This window comes from Mirounga angustirostris, unplaced genomic scaffold (assembly GCF_029215605.1).
Source record: "Mirounga angustirostris isolate CCGP_5_RB_7025 unplaced genomic scaffold, mMirAng1.0.hap1 SCAF_3, whole genome shotgun sequence".
Lineage (NCBI taxonomy): Eukaryota > Metazoa > Chordata > Mammalia > Carnivora > Phocidae > Mirounga > Mirounga angustirostris.
In genome coordinates, this window is record NW_026991711.1 from 163,304,251 (window position 1) to 163,329,909 (window position 25,659).

The window sequence follows — 25,659 nt, forward strand, 5'->3', positions numbered from 1 at the left end:
TGCCTAGTGAAATACTGATGGGAATAAAGCATTGAATTTTTTGAAGAGCCAAAAATATGTTTGCATATATTGGTTTAAAACTTTTATTTTTAATTTTTTTAACTTCACAGAATTAATTTGGTTGAAGTATAGTTGACACAATGTTACATTAGTTTCAGGTGTACAACATAGTGATTTGACAAGTCTGTATGTTATGCTGTGCTCACAACTGTAACTACCATCTGTCACCATACATCAGTTACAGTACCACTGACTGTATCTCCTATGCTTTACCTTTTTTCCCTGTGACTTACTCATTCCACAGCTGGAAGCCTATATGTTCCACTCCCCATCACCCACTTTGCCCATGACCCCCTCCTCCGCTCCCCTCTGGCAACCATCAGTTTGTTCTTAAAAGAGAAAAAATTTTAAACTGTGGTGATTGGTGAGTAAGTTGTTGCTATAACTCATCGGTTGGATGGCAAGCAGCAGTGACTTAGTTTTGATGAGTGAGTGCTTTAGAATCTAGTCCCTCATTCTTTTAAGAGGCAGTCAGAATAGTAATACTAAACTTCATGTTGTAAGCATCTTATCATTGATTATAATATATACCCTTTTAAATTATGGTGAAATGTTTCATATATAGTTAAAATTATGTTTTGTCCTCATTGTGCTTAGATGTTTGCCATATTTTCCTTTTATTCTTAGGCCTGCAAAAATTCAATCTGTCTTGATTTATCTACTAATTGTTTGCATGGAAGATTAACAGGAAACAAAGTAGTGAACTGGGACATTAAGGTAAGTTAATGATGAGCAACATATAATGTAAGTTTACTGATCCTTTTAAAGAGTTTATCTTTTAAGCACCACCAGACTGATCTGAATAATAACTCCCAGTGAAAATTTTTGCAGGCAAGATACACAGTTTGAAGTATAAACAAATAAATAGTTGAATGATTAACTTGCTTGAAATGTAGTTACCTTCTTAAACTCTGTCATGAATTTAACAGTTTCCTTAAGAAGAATATACTGCCTTGGTTCATTGCTTTGCTTTTAAGGTATTTAATCCCTGGCAGATTTCAACCCCTCCTAACCTCTCAGGGACTTCATTGATTATCCTTTTTCTCCTGTATCACATACTTCTGTCTGTAGTCTCCTGTCTATTAGCTTTAAACACAGAGCTTTCTGTGAGGCTAAAGATGAGTGACTTTTCCTCTTCCCCACATCCCCCTCTAGCTATCATATTTTGTCTGCCTTCTTGATGTGCCTCGTATTTATGTGTCAGTTGGACATAATGCCTTTGGTTCTAAGAGACCTCTGCTTATTTTCCGAGACTGAGTTAACTGCTCTTGTCATGAGTACCTGTAACACTTTATCATTTCACTTATTGTGAATAGTAACTTGCTTGATAGTTTGCTTGCTTTGATTCTCCAGTAGTCCTTCAGAACTTCGAAAGGAGGTACTATGGCTTTTTTTCACTAGTGCCTCGTACGAGGATATGCAGTAACATTGTTGACTGAATTATTAAATTAATAAAGGGTATTTAGATTAATATGAAAGTCAAGTTAGAGATACCCTAGTCCCTTGCAATTTATCTTAAATAGAAATTATAGCCTAAGTAAAATTAAAAATATAGAAGATGGTTATAAGGCAACTTGCTGGTAAATCAGCAGAACAATCCTTTTTATCTTTTTTTTTTTTTTTAGATTTTATTTATACATTTTAGTGAGAGAGCACAAGCAGGAGGAGGGGCAGAGGGAGAAGGATAAAGAGAGAATCCTCAAACAGGCTCCCTGCTGAGCGGGGAACCCGGCACTGGGCTGTCCCAGGACCCTGAGATCATGACCTGAACTGAAATCAGGAGTTGGACGCTCAATGGACTAAGCCAGCCAGGAGTCCCCGAAGTCCCTTTTAACTTGTAGTCAGTTAACACCAATCAGATATGCTTATTGTTTCAGTGGATCAGAGATCATTAGGATCTTGCCAGTGTAAAATGAATCTGTCAATTCATGTCAGTCTCATGTTATTCATGTAGTATAAAGCATTTTTCTCTTTGACTTTGAGATGAGACCACTTAATTTTACCTGTTAAAATAGTAAGATTTATGACATTTGTCCATTCATAAGTTAACTTTTTCTGTCACTTATAAGATTGGCTTTAAAGGCTAGTTGCATGTATTACTTATACAGAAAGCTGATTATTTCTGCTGTACATTATACTTGAAAATCAAAGTAGTTTTTGGGGCCTTGAGTTACAACTATGGGGAAATCCAATGGGAACAGAATTACTAAGAATGTTCATTGTATTCTTTTTCCTTCAGAAAATTATATTTTACTTTTTTTGTTTTTGTTTTTTTTAAGAGGTTTTTTAAACTAGTTTCAGAGGTAGAATTTAGTGATTCATCAGTTGCATATAACACTAAGTGCTCATTATATCAAGTACCTCCTTAATGCCCATCACCCAATTATACCTTCCCCCACCCGCCTCCCCTCCAGCAGCCCTCAGTTCGTTTCCTGGAGTTCAGTATCTCTTACGTTCATTGTATTTTTATACTGCAACAAAATCAAACACAAAAATAGTTAAATGACAACTGAGAAAAAAATACTTGCTATCCAAAAAGTTAAGTTACTTACTAATACCTTAAAAATCAGTATGAAAAACAGGCAAAAAGTATGAAGAGGGTTGTTTAATCAATGAAACTGAGTCTAGATGGTAGATCAGAACATGTTAGCAGTTAATGATGGCTCACCTAGGGTAGTACCCAGTTTGTCAGACACTAAGCACTCCTTTATTAGCTTACTTAATCCTGCTACCAACTTTACAAAGTGGGAATTATTATTATCCTCATTTTACAGAGGAAAAAATTGAGGCCAGAGAGATTAGTAACTTGTTAAAGAATATGGACTGTATTTTGTTAAGCTATGCAAAGCAAAGTAGTCACTTTGAACCTCGGTTGAAACCACCCACGTCACCTTTTTCGTTAAGTGAAAGGAGAGGAGTCAGTCATATTTCTACCACCAAATGTATTTTTTTCTTAATTTATTTTGTTATTCATTATACTTAATTGCCTTATGACAGTTGTTTCCTCTTCTATCATTAGTGTTACATTATAAAGTTTACTTATGGAGTCAAATTTGGATTGCCTGTGTATGGAATCCCTAAACTTTGGAAAACAAAGGTGCAGTAAAAATGGTCTGGCATAGTCTTGAATATTGATTATGGTGACCCCTGTGGCTACTCTTTAGAGCATCCGCCCAAACAAGGGTTCCTTTACATTAGATTATCCTGTACATTGCCCAAAAGTTTAGTAAATTGTAACCTCGTACACAGTTGTGTGAATATTAAATGACAAAATTGTCCTTGTTTTTTAAGATTAAAAAATTGTAGTTTTCTTTTTTCAGGACATCATAAACTGCATAGGTGGATTAAATGTACTGTTTCCTCTGTTGGAACAAATCAGCCACTTTGGTGAAGGACAGATTTCTGAAGGAATGAATGAAAGTTCAGTTTCTGAATTAATAACGCCTGTAGAAGGAGATTGGGTCATATTGACCTCCACAAAGGCATCAGGTATTAAGATGAAATTAACACAAAATAGTCATTGAGAAATTTAATAATTGAAAAGTAGTTAAAAATGTCTTGCCACCATTAGGAAGAAACTTAACCATTTGTAGCTGAAGCAGCCCACCCCTAATTTTACTAATGTAATTCAAAAAGTTCATAATGCCTTAGTCAAAAAAATTAAGAAGTTGGTTTTACTCTTGACTATCCTTAGTTTGTACTATTAGTGGAAATATGACAGAATTGCTAAATTTATGGTAGAGAAAATATTTGCATGTGTATGTAAGTATACGATATGCAGTCACTGCTTTCTCTGATACTTGCATTCTGCAAGTGACCTTTGGAAGCAAATTGCTCAATCAAATTTCTTCTTTGTTACAATGTGCATTTTAACATGGAAAATGTGATGTAAAAGTGATTAATTATGATAATTAATGACATGTTCACAATTCTTCAGAGTCAAGATTAGAAAGAAATTTAATTGCAACATTTATCTTGATTGTGAAACACTTCATTCAAAGACATCCTATCAACCAGGACAATCTTATTCACTGCCATGGAGTTGCCACTCTTGGTGCCTTACTTCAGAAGGTGAGCTAGTTAAACATTTGTAGATGTGACTAATGATTGTAATTAGCAGTTTGTCTTTAGAAGGTTTTTCTTCTTACTAAGGAAATTTTTTTTAAATAACACTATTATGGTTTCAGTTATATTCGTGAATGTAATTTTATTTCACAAGCAGATTTTTAAAACCTACTTTGGAATCACCTTTTTACAAGAATTACTCATCTTATATAATAGTATATAATCTTTAATATATAGGACTTTGTTAGTATTGGTATTTGGGATATTTGATTAAGAGTGTCTTAGGAGGGGCACCTGGGTGGCTCAGTCATTAGGCGTCTGCCTTTGGCTCAGGTCATGATCCCGGGGTCCTGGGATCGAGCCCCACATCAGGCTCCCTGCTCCGTGGGAAGCCTGCTTCTCCCTCTCTCACTCCCCCTGCTTGTGTTCCCTCTCTCGCTGGTCTCGCTCTGTCAAATAAATAAACAAAATCTTTAAAAAAAAAAAAAAAAGTGTCTTAGGAATATGACATTAGGAAAATATGTTCTAGTGTACATTGGAAAATTAAAGTTTTTATATTTTTGTTTATATTTTTTATTTGTTTATATTTTTGTAACAGAGATTCTCATGTAGTGATGTTCTGAATTAATCACTTGAAATTAAATGTAGCTTAATGATAATTGAAATTTACAGAACCCTTATCTGTTTGGATTTCAGGTGCCAAGCTCCTTGATGGATGTTAATGTACTGATGGCAATTCAGTTACTAATTGAACAGGTATCATTAGAGAAAAATATACAGCTCTTGCAGCAAATGTATCAATATTTACTCTTTGACTTCCGTATTTGGAACCGTGGAGATTTTCCCTTTCAAATTGGTGAGAGCAGTCCGTTGGATCAAATTTTACATTTGTTTTAGAAATTTATAACTGCCTGTGGGATTTTATTTTAGGTGTTCATTTAAGAGTGAACTTTGTATTTTAGGTCACATACAGTATCTTTCTACCATCATCAAAGACAGCAGGAGAGTTTTCCGAAAGAAGTATGGTGTGCAGTTTCTCCTCGATACACTTAGGATTTATTATGGGTATGATGTCCTTGCTCCTTCTTAGTTTGATATTGTTTTCTGCCTGCTGGTTGCTTGGAATGTTTAGATTATTTATAAATTCTGATATCCTTTAACTTAAGAAAGACAAGAAAGTGTGGAGTAAAATGATGAACAGTGGATCACATAGATTGGGTTTGAATCTTGTGTTTCATTAATTGTCTGGCTGTAGGCAACTTAACTTTTCTGTGCTGAAGTTTCCTTTTTTTTTTTTTTTTTTTTTTTAAAGATTTTATTTACTTATTTGACAGAGAGAGAGATAGCGAGAGCAGGAACACAAGCAGGGGGAATGGGAGAGGGAGAAGCAGGCTTCTTGCCGAGCAGGGAGCCTGATGCGGGACTCGATCCCAGGACCCTGGGATCATAACCTGAGCCGAAGGCAGACGTTTAACGACTGAGTCACCCAGGCGCCCTGTGCTTAAGTTTTCTTGTCTGTGACAAGGAAATAATAAGCCTATGTTTGTTTTGAGGATTAAACTAAATGCATTAATAACATGTAAGGCACTTAAAACTATGTCTGCCACTTACTGTTGTTTAAATATAAGCTATTTTAACTATTTATATCTTTGTCATTGAAACCCAAGGTTTTCCTTAAAAGGAAAAAGAAAACAAAGATACCATGAATTCTAATAATTACATGGAAGCATCTTTTTTTTTAAACTATGGGTTCTTTTGTACAAAAAGGCATTAAAATGTAAACATTTTACATTTCAATTCTTGCACTTTTACTTTCTCTTTCAGGAGTGATTGTAAATATAGTGAGCTGTCTCTAGATGACGTTCGAACAATAAGGACTTCTTTGTATGGACTAATTAAATATTTTCTGTGCAAAGGTGGAACTCATGAAGAGATACAGAGTATTATGGGTTACATAGCTGCTGTCAATGAAGAAGAACAGGTATTATGCCCAAGAAAAGTCTGTTTTTTCTTTTTCACACTTAAGTTGCTCTCTCATCTTCTTTTAAAATTACACATATATTAAACATTTTAACAGTAAAATGTTTATTATGTGAAATACAATATTATGCAGTTAAAGAAATAAATTTTAATCTCCTAACTGAAAGTTTAATAAAATAGATGGTAATACAATAAAATATTTTAGTTAGCTAGAAAGTAGTATCTGGAAATAGTTGTTCTGGCAGTTCTGAAGACTGTTTTCATAGGCCACATCATGTATATTTACCTACCATCAAAGATACTGGGCAGATTTCTAACATGAATTTTAACATAGGTTCATAATTTTTCATAAAGAGTAAATTATATTTCTATTTTTAGATACTTTTACATACATTATTCATTTATACCTCAGAGCTACTCTTTAAGACAGTGGTTCTCAATGTATGGTTCCTGACCAGATTTACCTGGGAACTTGTTATAAATGCATACTTACTGAACTAAGCCTTCCAGGTGTTTATGGCGCATGATAAAATTTGAGAACCACTGATGTAAAATATACAGACCAGGAATTAATCTTCCCACTTGCACATTTGGAGTACATGTTCAGATAGATTAGGTGACTTAAAAAGTCATACAGCTGACAAACCGGGGAATAGAACCCAGGTGTATTTACTGCTATTTCTGTGCTCTTTCTGTATACCACTCTCAACACCAAACTTGAGTATCCTTAATTTATGTTGACTCAACTATTTTTGCTCTTTGATGAAGTATTCTTTGTGTACTTAGATATTACATGACTTCATAATTGATACTATATAGATGAGTTAACTTAAGCTATTTCCCCATAAGGTTAGTCTACTTCAGAAGCTTCTTATCTAGAGTAACCAGTAGCCATCTTATTTCATGATAGCTGTTGTCACCCACTGTGATTCATTGCCAGTGATATTTTTTTGGTCAATTCAGTCAAAGAGGTATTTATTGTAAGCTTACTATATACATAGAATAATACTAGATATTATAGGTATGTTACAGTGAATGAATTAGCATTCTCTTAGCCTAACAGAGGCAAGGGTGGATAAGAGAGGTTTATAAATAATTATGAAACAAACAAACAAAGACTATGATAATAGCTATAAGAGAGAAACAAAGTCCTATGAGGTTTTCATAGGAGAGTATTACATGTTGAGGAGACCAGGAAGGGCTTTATGGAAGACATGGCTTTTTATGTGGCTAAAGCAATATAGGTATGGCTCAGCAGGTGAGTATGCATATTGAGAGGATATACAAAAAGAAATAAGTCAAAAGCATAATGGTGGTAAAAGGCAGGGCTATTTCAGAAGACATCAGACCATTCAGTTAAGCTCTAAAACGTTAGTGTATATAGGATTTAGTTTAAGTAACTGTTTGTGGTTTATGACTTTATTTGTGCTTCCATATATGAGTGTGGTTGTTTGTTTTGTGTTGTTTAATTTTAAAAGCTCTTCGGAATTTTGGATATGCTCTTCAGTCTCCTCCGTACCAGCCCAACTAGAGGTCAGCTTTTCTTACTGCTGTTTGAACCAGGAAATGCTGACATACTTTATGCCTTGCTCTTAAATCAGAAGTACTCTGACAGACTAAGAGAAATAGTTTTTAAGGTACAAACATTTCTTAAGCATCTTTATATTTGGGGACATTTGTGAGTATATGAATTTATTTGTAAATATCCATTTTATGAATGTAAATTCTTTTTTCATATCTACTCTAATTTTAAATTGTTGTAGGGGTACCTGGCTGACTCAGTAGGATAAGTGTCCAACTCTTGATCTCAGTTCAGGTCTCAATCTCAGGGTCATGGGTTCAAGCCCTGTGTTGGGCTCCATGTTGGGCATGAAGCCTACATTAAAAATTAATTAATTAATTAATTCTGCAGTCCGTTTTGATATATATTTTTCATGTTTTGAACATTTAAAAACTAATCATATTGTAATCTGATCAGTTTAGTGGAAGATCCACTTTGTTATATCATCCTTAGTATAAAACCTCTCATTTCCCTTTTTTGCCTTTTTTTAAAAAACGCTTTTTTAATTTGAGTATAATTGATACACAATGTTACAGTAGTTTCAAGTGTACAACATAGTGATTCTACAAGTTTATACATTATGCTATGCTCACCACAAGTGTAGCAACCATCTGTCACTATACAATGTTACTACAATATCATTGACTACCTTTTATTCCCTGTGCTCTTACCTTTTACTCTTGTGACTTACTCATTTCATAACTAGAAGCCTGTACCTCCCACTCCCTTTCACTAATTTTGTCTCATCTCTCTTTTGACTTAACCATAGGTCTGTGTGGCAGGTCAGACATTTTAGCAGTTAATTATAATCACTAACCTTATGTAGTACCCACTATTTGTCAGGCTGTAAACATTCTTCATATATTAGCTAACTTAGTCCTTTCAAAAACTTCATGAAGTGAATATTATTAGTCCCATTTTACAGATAAAGAATCTGAGGCCAGGAGGTTAGTAACTTGTCAAAGGATAATGAATATATTTTGTTGAGCTATCCATAGTAGTCACTTTGAGCTTCATCCACTTCACCTTTTTTGTTTAAAAAAAAGAAATAGAGGAGTTAGTCATATTTCTACTTATTCATTATGCCTGATTGCCTGTGACATTTGTTTCCTCTTATATCATTAGTGTTACATCATAATGTCTACATATGGGGTCAAATTTGGATTGCCTATGTTTGGAATCCCTAAACTTTGGGAAACAAAGGTGCAATAAAAATGATCTGGCATAGTCTCTCATGAGTATTAATTATGGTGACCCCTGTGGCTGCTCTTTAAAGTATCTGCCCAAACAAATGTTCCTTTATGGAGATTAAATGTTAATTTCTCCAAAAATGGCCTTATATGGATTGTTCATCATATTATTCTGCCAAAATTACCCTTTCCGTAGGGTTTCAGTATGTCACTTTTAAAACGTTGATCTCACTTCAAAAAGTATGGGATTACTAATTCATTCTCCCATTTTGGCATATGGATGTGCTTCACAAAATGTTTCCTTGTTCTTGAAAAACATTTTGATAACTGTTACATAAATGTTACATAAATTACTAGGTTGATCTCAAAGTATCTTTTTCTCTTTTATAACATACTTTTGTTTTTCATGGAGGCTTGTTTCTATCTAAGCCTTACCCATTAAAAAGGAAGTTTTAAGTTATTTCTTTGATCTGCAAGAAATATATGTAAACTACAGTTTTAAATATATTAATTATTTAAATACAAATGCATTTTAGTTCAATTTCTTCTTAAATCCATTTTTTAATGAGAGTATGATTCGGAGTATTCCTCCCTGTTACTGCTGGGTTTGTTCGTTTGTTACACTTAAGGAATAAAATGATGCTCCAAAATGATGCTTGTACAGTAACATTATATTCAATATTAACTTAAGTGACAGACTGTTCTTAGTTCTCTGTATTGAGAAGTATGTATCACTGCTGTGACCAGGTTATGGAACAAATGTTGAAATGCACAAATGTTTATGAACGAAGTAAACAACGTATTCGGCTCAGAGAAGTTGGCTATTCAGGATTGGGACTTCTTCTTAATGAAGCACCCATTAATACCTCTCTCATTAAAAGCCTCATCAATCAGATTATAAATACAGGTATGACTAAAGCTGATAATACTGATATATTTAAGAAATGGTCTTCATAGTAGCATAATTCTATTTGATGGTTCTCAATTTTTTTTCTAAAGGGTTGTTTTCCCTTTTCTTCCTCAGGTTACTTTTTAATTACCTATTATTTGATTCAGCAGGGCTTTTTTTGGGGTACTATTTTTTACTTAACCTTTTTTGTTTTTGTCTCCCCAGGGCATAGTATAGTGCCTTACTTGGTAGGTCTTCAGTGATTGTTTATTGATTGATCAGTAAATAACTGAGTCCTCTGTAATAAGAAAAGGATGCTAGAGAAAACACATACAAAACATTCTGTCTTTTTCTTTGGGGAGCTTAAATCCTTAATTTCAGATATTCTTTCAGATAATCTTTTTAGTTTCTCATTTTTTTTTAATAAAAGTTTTTTAGTACTTACTACAAACTATAGTGTTTATGTCAGATGCTAAGGGTTCAAAAGGTATAAGATAAGGTTCTTTGTTTAAATGGTTTATCTTCTCATTGATAAGGATATAACATATAAGACATGTACATAAAAAGATAAATAATAGTACAAGAACAAAACAGTATGGATAGTGTGTTCAGGCAACCAAAAGAAAAGAGCAGTTATTTAGGGCTTACTCAGGAGACTGTCAAATATTCTAAATCTATTTTCTTTGTAAAATTTAAACATATCTTTAATTCTTATTTTTTTAAAGATTTATTTATTTTAGAGTGCACGGGTGGGGAGGGGCAAGGGAGAGGGAGAGAGAATCCTCAAGCAGACTCCCCGACACAGGGCTTGATCCCAGGACTCCGAGATAGTGACCTGAGTCAAATTAGCTGGTTAATCAGCTGAGCCACCCAGGAGCCCTTCTATAATCCTTTTTTTAAATGAGACAGTTATTTCAGTGTTTATATAACTATTACCCACAATTCATTCTTTGAGAAAGAACTTGAAAAAGGAGAAGATAGCTGGAAGCATCACAGTTCTTGATTTCAAACTATACTATAAAGTTATAGTAATCAAAACAGCATGGTGCTAGCATAAAAACACACATAGACCAGTGGAACAGAATTGAAAGCCCAGAAATAAAACCATATATATCTGGTCAACTAGTATTTGACAAGGAATCCAAGAATACTCAGTTGGGGAAAAATAGTCTATTCAGTGAATGGTGTTGGGAAAACTGGATATTCATATGCAAAAGAATGAAAATAGACCCTTATCTTACACCACTCACAAAAATTAACTTGAAATGAATTAAAGATTTAAATGTAAGCCCTGAACCATGTAACTCCTAGAAGAAAACATGAGGAAAAGTCCTTGACATTCATCTTGGCAAGGACACTAAAAGCACAAGCGTTAAAAGCAAAAATAAACAAGTGGGACTTTATCAAACTAAAAAGCTTCTGCATAGCAAGAAAAACCATCAACAAAATGAAAAGGCAGTATACAGGGTGGGAGAAAATACTTGTGAATCAAATATCTGAGAGGGGATTAATATCTAAAATATGTAAGGAAATCCTACAACACAGTAGCAAAAAAAAATCCAATTAAAAAATGAGCAAGGTACTAGACACATCACTGGGAGCAAGAGAAACAAAAGCAAAAATGAACTATTGGGACTTCATCAAGATAAAAAGCTTCTGCATAACAAAGGAAACAATCAACAGAACTAAAAGGCATCCTGTGGAATGGTAGAACATATTTGCAAATGAGGGTTAGTATCCAAAATCTGTAAGGAACTTATTAAACTCAACACCCAAAAAACAAATAATCCAGTTAAGAAATGGGCAAAAGACACGAATAGGCATTTCTCCAGAGAAGACATCCAGATGGCTAACAGACCCATGAAAAGGTGCTCAACATCACTTATCATCAGGGAAATACAAATTAAAACCATGATGAGATACCACCTCACACCGGTCAGAATAGCTAAAATTAACAACACAGGAAACAACAGGTGTCGGCAAGGATGCAGAGAAACAGGAACCCTCTTACATTGTTGGTGGGAATGCAAACTGGTGCAGCCACTCTGGAAAACAGTATGGAGGTTCCTCAAAAAGTTAAAAATAGAACCACCCTACAATCCAGCTATTGCACTACTAGGTATTTATCCCAAGGGTACTAAAATACTGATTCAGAAGGATACATGCACCCTGATGTTTATAGCAGCATTATCAACAATAGCCAAACCATGGAAAGAGCCCAAATGCCCAACAACTGATGAATGGATAAAGATATGTGTGTGTACACACACACACAAACACACAATGGAATACTATTCAACCATTAAAAAGTGAAATTTTGCCGTTTGCAATGACGTGGTTGGAGCTAGAGTATATTATGCTAAGTGAAATAAGTCAGTCAGAGAAAGACAAATACCATATGATTTCACTCATGTGGAATTTAAGAAACCAAACGGATGAACATTCGGGAGGGAGGAAGAAAAGGGGGGAAACAAATCATGAGAGACTCTTAGCTTAGAAAACAAACTGAGGGTTGACGGAGGGAGGTGGGTGGGGGATGGGATAGATGGGTGATGGGTATTAAAGAGGGCACTTGTTATGACGAGCACTGGGTGTTACATGTAAATGATGAACCACTGAACTCTACTCCTAAAACCATTATTGAACTGTATGTCAACTAACAAGAATTAAAAAAAAAAAAAAATGAGCTAAGGGCCTGAATAGACATTTTTGCAAAGACATACAGATAACCAGTAGGTAGATGACAAGGTGCTCCACATCTCTAATCATAAGGGAAATGTAAATCAAAACCAGAAGGAGATAGCATGTCACCTGTTAAGATCGCTGTTACCAAAAAGACAAAGGATAACAAGTGCTGGTGAAGATATGGAGAAAGGGAAACCCTTGTGCACTGTTGCTGGGAGTGCAAATTAGTGTGGCCACTGTGGAAAACAGTATGGAGGTTCCTCCAAAAATTAAAAATAGAACTATCATATAATCCAACAATCCATCTTCTAGTTATATAGCCAAAGAAAATGAAATCGCTATCTTGAAGAGTTACCTGCATCCCCATGTTCATTGCAGCATCATTTATAATAGCCAAGACCTAGAAGCAACCTAAATGTCTCCTGATGGATGAGTGGATAAAGCAAGTGTTTGTGTGTGTGTATGTACACACACACATACACACACACACACATATATATGAATATTATTCAGGGGCACCTGGGTGGCTCAGTTGATTAAGCGTCTGCCTTCGGCTCAGGTCATGGTCCCAGGGTCCTGGGATCGAGCCCCACATTGGGCTCCCTACTTGGCTGGGAGTCTGCTTTTCTCTCTCCCTCTGCCGCCCCTCCCCATGCATGTGCATGCTCTCTCTCAAATAAATAAATAAAATCTTAAAAAAAAAAAAAAGTATATTATTCAGCCATTTGTAACAGAAGAACTTGCAGGCATTATTCCGCTAAGTGAAATAAGTCAGAGAGGACACATACCATATGGTCTCACTTATAGGTGAAATTAAAAAAACCAACCTCCTGGGGCTCCTGGGTGGCTCAGTCGTTAAGCATCTGCCTTCGGCTCAGGTCATGATCCCAGGGTCCTGGGATCGAGCCCCGCACCGGGCTCCCTGCTCGGTGGTGAGCCTGCTTCTCCCTCTCCCACTCTCTGCTCGTGTTCCTGCTCTCACTATCTCTCTATCTCTGTCAAATAAATAAAATCTTAAAAAACAAAAAACAACCTCCTAGAGACAGTAGATTGGTAGTTTCCGGGGCTTGGGGTGGGGGGCAGATGAGTGAAGGTGGTCAAAGGGTACAAGCTTCCAGTTATAAGATGAGTAAGTTCTGGGGATCTAATGTGCAACATGGTGACTATAGTTAATAATATTATATACTTGAAAGTTGCTAAGAGAGCAGATCTTAAAAGTTTACCACAGGGCGCCTGGGTGGCTCAGTTGGTTAAGCGACTGCCTTCAGCTCAGGTCATGATCCCAGGGTCCTGGGATCGAGTCCCGCATCGGGCTCCCTGCTCTGCAGGGAGCCTGCTTCTCCCTCTCCCACTCCCCCTGCTTGTGTTCCCTCTCTCGCTGTGTCTCTCTCTGTCAAATAAATAAATAAAAATCTTTAAAAAAAAAAAAAAAAAAAAGTTTACCACAAAAGGAAAATGGTAACTATATGAAGTGATGGATGTTAACTAACCTTATTGTGGTAATTATTTTGCAGTATATACCTATATCAGATCATCATGTCGTACACCTTAAATTTATACACTGTTTTATGGCAGTTATATCTCAGTAAAGCTAGAAAAAAATAAAGGATATCTATTGCTGACAGCAAGAAAAATAAAAATGAAACAATTATTTTATTATGTAACTATCACTCACAGTTCTTTCTTTGTCTCTCTCTGGAATTTAATTTTAACTTTATTTTTTCCCACCATAGATCCTGCTATTAATTTCAAAGACCTGTTGTCTGTGGTATATATATCTCACAGAACACATATAAATGTCAGGGTGCTTATCTGCAGAAAGGTTAGTAAACTTTTAAGATACACTTTAAAAATGACAGTATTGTTATACTGTGAATAACTTTCATATTGAGTATTTTACACCGGTATAAGTTTTAACTTCTGTTATTTAACACAATTTTATAAATAAGTAATTTCATGTTTTGAGGTGAATTAACTCCATGTAATTATTAAATCAGCATAAAAATGTGTTCTTAGCTTTACATGGTCTCCTGGAACTACTCCCTTTCCACAGTAAAAAATTTATTACAAGACAATAGGTTTTTTTGTCAAGAATCTTAATGATTATGACCATTTCAAATTCATATACCATATTTTAGAATTTCTGAATCTTTTGAAATTTATGGAAAAGTAACCTTGAGTTGCCTTCAATGCATCCCTCTAAGTCAAGAAATAGTTATCCTGTGTGCTTCTTCCTGATTATAGCCTCCTCTCTCTTCCACTAGCAATCACTGACCTATTTAATTTGCTTCTTTGCTTTTCTTTTTAATTTTACTCCCTAATTATGTTATTCTATTATTCCATCAGTAAGTCTGGATGTATATCTTTCTCTTTAACAGCTGTGTATAGTTTTTATTCTGTGGCTATTGTATAAAGTATTACCTAGTTCCCTCCCTGTTCATGGATATTCAGGTTGTCTCCTGTTTTTCTGTGTTAAACTTCTGTTAAGAACTTTTTTACATATATTTTTACTTGTTTTTAGTAATACATCTGTAGGATATAATCCATGAAATGGAATTGCTGTGTCAGAGTATATTCACATACCACATTTTGATGGATTTTGGCATATTGTTCTTGAAGCAGGTTATATAGATTGATCCTTTCCTTTCAGTTTGAAAACAGCTTTCAGTGCAACCTAGTTTTTATCCATTACATGCATATAAAGTAGACATAAAATAAATCTTATTTTATAGAACTTTTAAAGTCAAGAAATCATGAAAATTTCTTTACTAAGGAAAAAAATTAATATTCTGCATCAGTGGAGTAATGGTAGCTCACCGATAGGATTAGTGAGGAAAAGAACTACACGTCATTGTGACTCATTGTGACTTGTTGCTTACTATCTCAGCATCAGCATGCATTAGAGCCCGAGCTAGTAAAGTCCCTACCAACATTATTCATCTCCTATGACACTTGTCAGAGTTACAGATAAAAGAGATTCTCTGAATACTGGGAGCAAGAATTCTTTCCATCTACATAGAAGTTTATGGCTTTGTGAGAAAAATGTCTTAAAGATCTTAACTGAGTATCTGGCAGTGTTTGAGAACTTGTTTTAATCCAAAAAAAATGTGGAATCAGTTGGATAATAGAGATCATACACATTGACATGTCAGTGTCTATTCTTTAATTTCAGTTTCTTTTTCCAGCTAAATAGCAGTATCCATCTTGTTGGAATTAGTGTTTGTACAATTTAGAGTTAACGGGAAAAAAATGTTTTGCAAAAGCAACCATTAACTTTGCCTGGAAAAAAAAATGAGATGGGGAAACATTCTTGGGAGATCTAGGTTCTATTAAAGTATCTGAGTGTCTTACTTACTCCCTTAACCCTAGGGCCAGGAGGGGCCTGGTACACAGTATGTATTCCGTATTTGCTAAACAAATGTAGTAGGTTCATGGAATGTGTTTAGTTGAGAGGATATAACTTTATTACATTTTATATATACCTTCATTCTATTTATATTTTCTCTCTGATCAAATTAAATTAATAACATGAGTGTGTTGACATGTGGTGGATCATTTTTTTCCCTTTTTTTATCTTTCAGCAAATATTTAAGTAGTCTGTACAATGAGTAATATATGCAGATTAGTTAAAAACACAGTTTGTACCCTACAGATAGTTTGTAATCCAGTTAACATAATCTTTTGAAAGTATGTCTTCCCACAGTTTCTCATTAAATTACTTTGTCTCTAAAATAACTGAAAAGAAAATGTTTTTGATGTGAAGTACTGTGTACTTTTTGATGAATTTTGTATTCTTAATCTTTGCAGATTTTACAGATTTTGCAGTCCCAGCCAGATGCAGCACATCAAATATCTCAACAAGTGGGTTGGCAAGACACTTTAGTTAGGCTTTTTTTAAAAACAAATTTTGAAAATGGAAATACTCTCCATAAGCACAGTAGGGCTATTTCAATGAAAGACAGTGATAAAAATTTCTCAGCTGAAGATATTAAGAGGAACTCTGATGAAAAGATCGATGAGGAAAGAATCAACTCTTTTGCCTCAGCTAATGTGTCTTCAGATCAGTGGAGTTTAGAGGATAGACACTCTCTAGACTCACACACACCATTATTTCAAGAAGATAGTTCTGTGGGAGAATTATCTTTCAAATCAGAGAATCAAGAAGAATTCTGGAATAATAACCCTTCACATTTGAGTTTAGATCTCAGTGGAATAGACTCATGTGAACTGAGTGACAGTGGAAGTCACATGCCAGACAGCCTGCCTAGCACACCATCCCCAATAGAATCTACTAAATCATTTTCTGTGCATTCTGACAAAGAGAGCAGCGTCATAAATGATCCAGGGTTTGGTGATGACTTCTCTTTACCTGAAAGCCAAGAGGTAAAATTCCTTATTTGTCCATGTCTATTATATACTTCTAATCCTTAGGAATGTGTAATTATTAACAATTTCATATTATATTCATGTTCTAAGTCTCATGATCTAAGATTCTGGAAACCTTGAAGTCACTAAATTATATCTTGAGAAAAGCAGGTATCTTATTCATCCTCATATCTCTAGGGCCTACTTAGCAAAACTCCGGGTTTATCAAGACACTTTGAAAATATGTTAAATGATGATAGTCAGTATATGTGATGGTTCTTTTTGTGTGCTTTTAACACCACCTCCTTCCAATAATTTAATATTAGTTTATCTTTTTTATAGAGATGTGAGGAGGAGCTTCTTCAATTACTGACAAATATTTTGAACTATGTAATGTGTAAGGGACTAGAAAAGTCTGATAATGGTACTTGGATTGAACGGGGACAAGTGTTTTCAGCACTAACTAAACCAGGAATATCCAGTGAACTACTTCGACCCTCAGATGAAATAAAATTAATGTAAGCATTCAGTTGGTGATTTACTCTTTTCTTTGGGAGTGTATGGGAGTCTAAAATAGTATTTTTTATTGAACATTTATTCAGGATTCAGTGGGTATAGTGAGAGAAAAGGAAAAACTTCATGCTCAGCCCCTTTTCCTCTGTTGCCATTTTAGTGGAATCTAGAGAGAAATCCAAAAGTGTGAGGAGATTTAAATCTTTAGTTTGGGCTTCAGTGATTATATATTCCTTGTTTAAATTAGTTTTTGTAATATCTAAGCATTTGGTTTATTGTGTTCTGCAGTCTTGTCCAAGTTTGAGAGTTTCCATGCTGAGGGAAGCAAGTAGTGTTTTCATTAAAATTACTTCTCTAAAGCATTTAGAGTTCTCTGCAGGGCTAGACCCTCTGTGAGACATAATAAAGCTTTCTTTTCTTACCTTTCCAATTTCCAGCTTTAAAGAAACTTTTAAGTTACCTAATAGAGACTGGAATTTGAATTATTTCAATAGCTTTTTATAGTTAAATAAAACGATAACTTTTACTTTGTCTTTTGTATTATGTTTATTAAAGATAGATACTTCAGAGATTAAAAAGCTGCTTCATTATTATTAAATGTCCTCTGATCCCTGCCAGTGATAGTATATCTTTACAGACATATTAATGAATAACTGGGGTTTTTTTCATGTTTTACTATTTCTCTAAACTTAAAATGATTTTAAGACGATTTTGTTTTGCCCTTAGTTTGCTACAGAACATGTTAGAATGGACAGTCACAGAAAACAGAGAATCAAAAACGAATCCAGTAACTGCTGAAAATGCCTCCCGACTCATCCTGATCATACAGGACTTTCTGCAGTCAGAGGGCCTTGTTAATTCAAACATGTGGACTGAGAAGGTGCAGTAATAACTCTTTGATATTATTTTTCTGGTAGTCAAGGACTTTATTCAACAAAAAAAATTTTGTACCCCCCCTTTTTAGAGCATTAATATTTAATCAGAACAAACATGGATAAAATGTGATAGTTAACCAACTTTGTTAGTTATTACTAGGATAATTCTTTTGCCTTTTACCAATTGAACATTAAGCTAGTTTTGAAATATTTATGATGTGCATTACTGTTGGGGAAAACTCATCAGTAGACTTTAAAACAATGTTTTTATTTCTCAATTTTTCCCTTGTGATAGCTTTTAGACGATCTGATGCTACTCTTTGATGGTCTGTCAGTTTGGTATTCTGAAGGTCAAGTATGGGCAAAACTGCCTCAAATTCAAATCCAGTTGCTTCTAGGATTCATTGGAAGGGGAAATTTGCAGGTTTGTCAATTCTTTTGCGTTATTTTCTATACTTAGCATGCAGCATAGAAGTTATTTGTGTAATAACTAAATGATAATAAATTTTCAGTATTTTAATTTTTTTATTAGTTCCAAAAATATCCAGGATTTCCCTCTAGTTTCAGTTTTGATAATCAGAAAAAGGTTTCAGAGGCAGCTCATTGTTTCCCTCTGATGTATATGACTCAGTATAATTTTAAGTTTTTAAAGGATTTATACATAGCTTATACAAGGAGTCATTACTCATATCATCTATATTTAATGTAGCTAGGAGGTAAACAGCCGGCCTCGCCTATTTATACATGTTTTTATACATGTGCAGTATAAGGCATTATACTGTAAGCATTCAGTTGGTGATTTACTCTTTTCTTTGGGAGTGGATGGGAGTCTAAAATAGTATTTTTTATTGGACATTTATAATTTTTAGGAAAATTATTTTTTGTTTCTTTCAAAATCCTTTTCTGTTTCTTTATTAATCCACAGTTTTACATTATATCTCATACTTTTTTAATTCATCAAACACTGAATACCCACCAAGTATGAGCATTGTGCTAGGATGTCAAAATATAGATAAATAAAATATGGACCCTAGGAATATTAATTATTTCTATTTTTAATTAAAAATTTTAAAGGTTGGACAAATTCCACATGAACTTGAATTTTAAAGGTTGGACAAGTTCCACATGAACTTCCACATGAATTAGTCTATCATCTTTCTGTTTACATTGGAGAACCTGGGCTGGATTAATCATAACATGTATCCCATTGCTATTTACCTGGCCCTTTTTATTTTCTTTTGATATTGGAATTTTAAGTACTTGGTAGGGGTGGGGATGGTTTCTAATATACATAAACTTACCGTAATGTTGATGAGAACATGGAGAGATTAAAATTCCATAAGGTTGCTGTATTTTTAAAAGGCCATAGTTTTCAATGGGTATTTTTTTCTAATTGTAAAAGTAACATGTGCTCATTATGGAAAATACACAGAAACATGAAGAGAAGAAAATAAATCCATCATCCCATAGCCCAAGAAGAAATAACTGTCAATATTTTTCTATGCATAAGTTTTTTCAGATGATTGAAATCTTCACATATTTTGATAATGATAATATGAATAGTAATGTTAATAACTTTTTAAAAATAGGATTTTTTTTCTTAATCATAAAAGTAGCAGATGTTCATTGTAGAAACATGGAAATGCAGAAAAGCTAAATAAATAAGAAGATGGGCTTTCTGATACATGGATCGTGGAAGCTTGAATTGTGCAGCCATTCAAATGCAATTTGAAAATATATGAATTAGGTACTTAAAAAAATGATCACACTCTGTCTAGTAATTCTCCTCTAAAACTATGTCCTCAGGTAGTAATCCAAAATACCAGACAACCTTTGTACACATAGATGTTCATGGGTAGTATTCTATTTTTCTCTACCTAGAAGTAGAATGAGGATAGCTTTTGGTGCTTTTTCATTAATATCAGCCTGATGGCTATTAAAGCAGTTGCAGCAAGCATGCCAGGTAGTTATTTTAGATATGAGGACTCTTTTTTTTTTCCCCCCACTTCTAGTTACCCTCAGTGTTTATCTTTGATGAAGTTTCCATAAATAAAATATTTGTTTGTTTAGTTTGTCTACCATTAAATATCCAATGTCTGTCCCATAGTAGGGCTGTATAAATACTAGCTAAATAAAGATTCAAATGGGCACATGCACCCAATGTTTATAGCAGCAATGTCCACAATAGCCAAAATAGGGAAAGAGCGCAGATGTCCATCTACAGATGAATGGATAAAGATGATGTGGTATATATGTATGTACAATACATACACACAGACACACAACACAATGGAATATTACTCAACCATCAAAAAGAATGAAATCTTGCCATTTACTACGAGGTGGGTGGAACAGAAAGTATCATGCTAAGCGAAATACATCAATCAGAGAAAGACAAATACCATATGATTTCATTCATATGTGGAATTTAAGAAAAAAAACAGATGAACATAGGGGAGGGGAAGGAAAAATAAAATAAGATGATAACAGAGAGGGAGGCAAACCATTAAGAGACTCTTAACTATAAGAAACAAACTGAGGGTTGCTGGAGGGGAGGTGGGTGGGGGAATGGGGTAATTGGGTGATGGGCATTAAGGAGGGCACGTGAAGTGATGAGCACTGGGTGTTGTATGCAACTGATGAATCACTAAATTCTACCTCTGAAATTAATAATACAATATATGTTAATTAAATTGAACTTAAATTTTAAAAAAACCTGAAGGCAAAACATTAATAGAGTACAGAACCTATAGATATCTTGTTTACCAGTAGTTAGTAACCTAACACATTTTTTACTAGCTAGTTGTTTAATTTTATTCTCTGCAATAAAAGCAGAAAAGGCTGGGAAAGCAACTTCTTCCCGTAAAGGGGTTATAATAGAGCTTCTTCGCCAATCTGGCTACAAACTTGTTCTGTTTTGCTCATACTTACTAGTTAAATGCCAGTATATAAGTACTAGGAGATGTCACATAAATGTTAACATTTCCTAGCTTGTCTCTAAAGCAGGACTAGGTGGTTGTTGATTTATTTAGTGCAGCATGTGGTCTCCATTTTGTCCCCAGTTGTCTTAGCTCAGCCAGTGATGAGAATATGAAATCACCCGGAGGAGCTTTTTTAAAAATACCTTTGTGGGGCATCACCCTTAGTAATTATATCAAAATGGAGGAACTAGGGCATTGGTATTTTTTGTAATTTCTCAGGTGACCCTAATTCAGTACTCTTTATAGTGGAGGTAGGGGGCCATATATATCCGTATATAGTGTGTGTGTGTATCCAAAATTAAGACAGTGGTCAAATAAATTATCTTGTATTCATTAAAGTATCTTTATAATTTTAAATAAATACATAAGCTTATAACTTATTTAATACCATGATATTAAGTTAAAAACAAAGCACTAGATATTCAACTTTCTATGTAAACAGTATTTTAAAAAACATGTAGCAAAAAAGTCCAGAATTATTAGCATTGGCATTTCCTGGATGATGAGATTTTATGTCCTTTTTTTCTTATATTTGTTGGTCTCTATTAGAATTAAGTTGCTTTAGTCACATTCAAAGACTAAAATGAAGGATTGAGGAAAGTCTGAGGAGAGTAGAAAAGTTTCACCAGTAGAAGCTTAAGTTAAAGGTACAAAAGTTAAAGTCTTGAGCCATCTTAGATATTATTTCCTCCAGTGCTATTTGCCTTTTTAAGGCTTGTGTGGAAAGACTGCCTAAGGTCTTTTATTGCCTTGGCCTGCAAAGACCTGTGCATACAGCTTAGACTAGCTTTTGAAACAAATACAATCATGAAGTGATGTCAGATTCTGATACTTGACTCTTTTCTGTTGGTTTTCTTCATTTTGAAAGTAATAGGTTCCAACATTGCAACATAGTGTTAAGTGACGAGATAGTTTATATCATTTGTCCTACCATGGTTTTATGGCTTAGATCTAGCCTGGACATAAGGAGGCCCCATTTATGACCTAATTTACCTTCCTGTGTTGGGGTTAAGGCCAACGTTTAATGGTAATATAGAGGATTCCTTTGCCTGGGCTTATTAGTACATGTATTTTCCTTGGGAATTTTAAGGGTAGTGACATTTCTGTCAAGGACTCAGTCTCCCTTATACCTATCCTTTATGTGTCATAATGCTTTGATTCCAGATAACAGAAGCATCAACCCAAATTGACTGAGTTTAGGAGATTTATTGGCTCAGATAATAGAAAATTCTGTAGTTCAACTTAAGGCATGATTTAATCAAGGCTTCAGTTCCATTTATTTGCTATTTTCACAGCACTCCTTTCCCTCATGTGTCAGCTTGTCTTAAGCTGGCGGCCCTTGTCACAAAATGCTGCCAATAGCAGTTGGTGCTACATGCTTCCTCATTTATATCAGATAAAGAGAGTGCTTCTGGGGCACCTGGGTTGCTCAGTTGGTTATGCATCTGCCTTTGGCTCAGGTCATGATCTCAGAGTCCTGGAATGGAGCCCCTGCTCAGCGGGGAGTCTGCTTCTCCCTCTCCCTCTTCCCCCCTCCCCCCCCACTCATGCTCTCTCTCTCAAACAAATAAATAGAATCTTTAAAAAAGAGAGAGTGCCTCTTCTTACTGTCACTGTTGGTAGACGGTTCTTCATGGATCTCTTTTTTTTTTTTTTAAAGATTTTATTTATTTATTTGACAGAGAGAAATAGCGAGAGCAGGAACACAAGCAGGGGGAGTGGGAGAGTGAGAAGCAGGCTTCCTGCTGAGCAGGGAGCCCGATGTGGGACTCGATCCCAGGACCCTGGGTTCATGACCTGAGCTGAAGGCAGACGCTTAACGACTGAGCCACCCAGGCGCCCCTTCATGGATCTCTTATGTTTCTGCATATCTTATAAATAGAGACACTAGATGTCTTTGTTATGAACTATCTTTTTGAGGATGCAGGTATTGTGAACAGCTTTGGAAGACAGAGATTCTCTCTCCCTCCAGAGCAAAAGGCAGGTTTGTTTACTGTCTAGTATAATAAAGATAGTATCTCCCTCCAAGGCAAAGTTCAGGCTAACTTACACCTGGCATAGAAGATTTAGGTTCCTTATGCTTGGGGTTCCTCCCCTATATTGCAGCCACTGGGTGTGCATGCATCATCTAGTCCTGTTCATCTCTCACCATGGGAATAGCAGTTCAGGGTACCAGGGCAAACACTGATATTCTGGCTGTTGGGATTACTATAGGTCTTTGTCTCTGAACCAGGAGTCTCATGTCTTCTGCCAGCATCTCTGAATCTGTGGCAGGCTCACTTATTATCTTGGAGGTAAGGCAAAATCTGAGACCCTTCACAGTTCTTGACAGTTATTATGTAAAAGTTCTGAACTTGAACTGATAAGGCCATCCCCAAATGAATCCATGACAAAAGCAGCGACATGAGTTGACTGAAAGATTAGTTACCTGAGCCACTCACTGTGGAAAGTGTTTGGATATTCTGTTTGGCTTATACCTTTTAGGACTTGTTGGAACTAGAGATGGAAGCATTCCCTTATCCTTGCAGACTATAAGAAGGAGTATAATGGATGTTGGGTGATTAATTATCCACTCCTCCTTTTCTGTATATTCTGCTTTTATAATTGAGTTAAAAAAAACCCAAAACTTCAGGAAGAGCCAGAGAACTTTTGCTAAATGTCTGCTTTATTCTGTTTTTTCTCACCTATACTGTTTTCTCAGGTTTGTGCAATGGCATCAGCTAAGCTAAACACCCTTCTTCAGACCAAAGTGATTGAAAATCAGAATGAAGCATGTTACATTTTAGGGAAGCTGGAACATGTTCTAAGTCAATCAATTAAGGAACAGACTGAAATTTACTCATTTCTGATTCCCCTGGTCCGTACCCTGGTTTCCAAAATCTATGAGCTTCTCTTCATGAACTTGCACCTGCCTTCTTTACCTTTTACCAATGGTAGCTCTTCATTTTTTGAAGATTTTCAAGAATATTGCAGTTCAAATGAATGGCAAGTTTACATCGAAAAATATGTAAGTTTTAATCTATTTTGAGTGAGATTTTTCTAAGTTGTCATTTTTATAGAAGTCTATGTTAAATTTTCTGTATATATATGTATATATTTATAAGATCGTGCCTTACATGAAGCAGTATGAAACCCATACATTTTATGAGGGTCATGAGGACATGGCACTTTATTGGAAGAATTGTTATGAAGCCTTAATGGTGAATATGCATAAACGAGACCGGGAAGGAGGAGAAAGCAAGCTTAAGTTTCAGGTAAAAATTATTAAATGTTTTTATTTTTTATTTTATTTTATTTTTTTTTAATTTTTAAGATTTTATTTATTCATTCAAGACACAGAGAGAGAGAAAGAGCACGAGCAGGGGGAGAGGCAGAGGGAGAAGCAGGCTCCCCGCTGAGCCAGGAGCTGGACATGGGGCTCGATCCCAGGACCCTGGGATCATGACCCAAGCCGAAGGCAGATGCTTAACCATCTGAGCCACCCAGGCGCCCCTAAATGTTTTTAGTATCTAGTTTTTTTATGTTGATTTCAAGCTTTTAATATTCAGATAAGAGTAAAAACAAGTCTGAACTCTGAATACAAATGGTGTTTCCTGTTGTTTGAAAATTATTTCAGAATTGAGGGCGCCTGGGTGACTTAGTCAGTTAAGCATCTGCCTTCTGCTCTAGTCATGATCCCAGCGTCCTGGGATCAAGTCCTGTATCAGGTTTCCTGCTCAGCAGGAAGTCTGCTTCTCCCTCTGCCACTCCCCCCTGCTTGTGATCTCTCTCTCTGATAAATAAATAAAATCTTAAAATTATTTCAGAAGTGAAAGAAAAAGACTGATAAGTAACAATTAAAAAGTTAATGTCAAAATGTTCTATGCATAGTTGATATGTATAAAGTCTGTTAAGCTGATAGTACATATCTCTAAGGAGGCTGGGTATAGATCAGTGCTTAGAGAATATTTATAGCACTAAAAACTTGCTTTAGAAAAGAAGAAAGGCCTCAAATTAATAATTTAAGTTTCTACCTGAAACTAGAGAAAGAAAACTAATCTAAACTAGTTTCCAAATAAGAAACTAACAAAAGTAAGAGCAGAAATCAATGAAATTGAAAGCAGGAAGAACAATAGAGAAAATTAATAAAACTAAAATCTAGTTCGTTAAAATGTCAATAAAATTAGGGTACCTGGGTGGCACAGTTGGTTAAGCATCGGACTCTTGGTTTCAGCTCAGGTTGTGATCTCGGGTTGTAAGGTTGAGCCCCGCGTTAGGCTCTGAGTTCAGTGTGGAGTCTACTTGAGACTCTCTCCCTCTCCCTCTTCCTCTGTCCCTCCCCCATTCTTTCTCTCTCTCTCTCTCTCAAATAAATACTAAAATAAATAAATATTTTTGAAAATGTCAATAAAATGTATAAACTTCTAGCCAGATTGACAAAGCAAAAAAAGAAAGTGAAAAATTGCCATTACCAGGAATGACAGGGGGATATCACCACTGACTCCACAGATATCAA

General features: G+C 35.1%; 1 protein-coding gene across 3 annotated transcripts in view; it reads left to right on the top strand.

Moving 5' to 3' along the window:
* The window catches only part of NBEAL1 (neurobeachin like 1), a 188,150-nt gene that overhangs the window by 78,334 nt on the left and 84,157 nt on the right, over window positions 1-25,659 (top strand). For all 3 annotated transcript variants that reach the window (XM_045868178.3, XM_064586933.1, XM_064586934.1), the window contains 15 exons: window positions 688-777; window positions 3,381-3,549; window positions 3,998-4,131; window positions 4,822-4,981; window positions 5,088-5,190; window positions 5,950-6,106; window positions 7,584-7,742; window positions 9,604-9,763; window positions 14,164-14,252; window positions 16,238-16,813; window positions 17,138-17,313; window positions 18,035-18,188; window positions 18,479-18,607; window positions 23,866-24,171; window positions 24,269-24,418. In XM_045868178.3, the coding sequence (XP_045724134.1) occupies window positions 688-777; window positions 3,381-3,549; window positions 3,998-4,131; window positions 4,822-4,981; window positions 5,088-5,190; window positions 5,950-6,106; window positions 7,584-7,742; window positions 9,604-9,763; window positions 14,164-14,252; window positions 16,238-16,813; window positions 17,138-17,313; window positions 18,035-18,188; window positions 18,479-18,607; window positions 23,866-24,171; window positions 24,269-24,418 (2,712 nt within the window). The remainder of the gene's footprint in view (window positions 1-687; window positions 778-3,380; window positions 3,550-3,997; window positions 4,132-4,821; window positions 4,982-5,087; window positions 5,191-5,949; window positions 6,107-7,583; window positions 7,743-9,603; window positions 9,764-14,163; window positions 14,253-16,237; window positions 16,814-17,137; window positions 17,314-18,034; window positions 18,189-18,478; window positions 18,608-23,865; window positions 24,172-24,268; window positions 24,419-25,659) is intronic.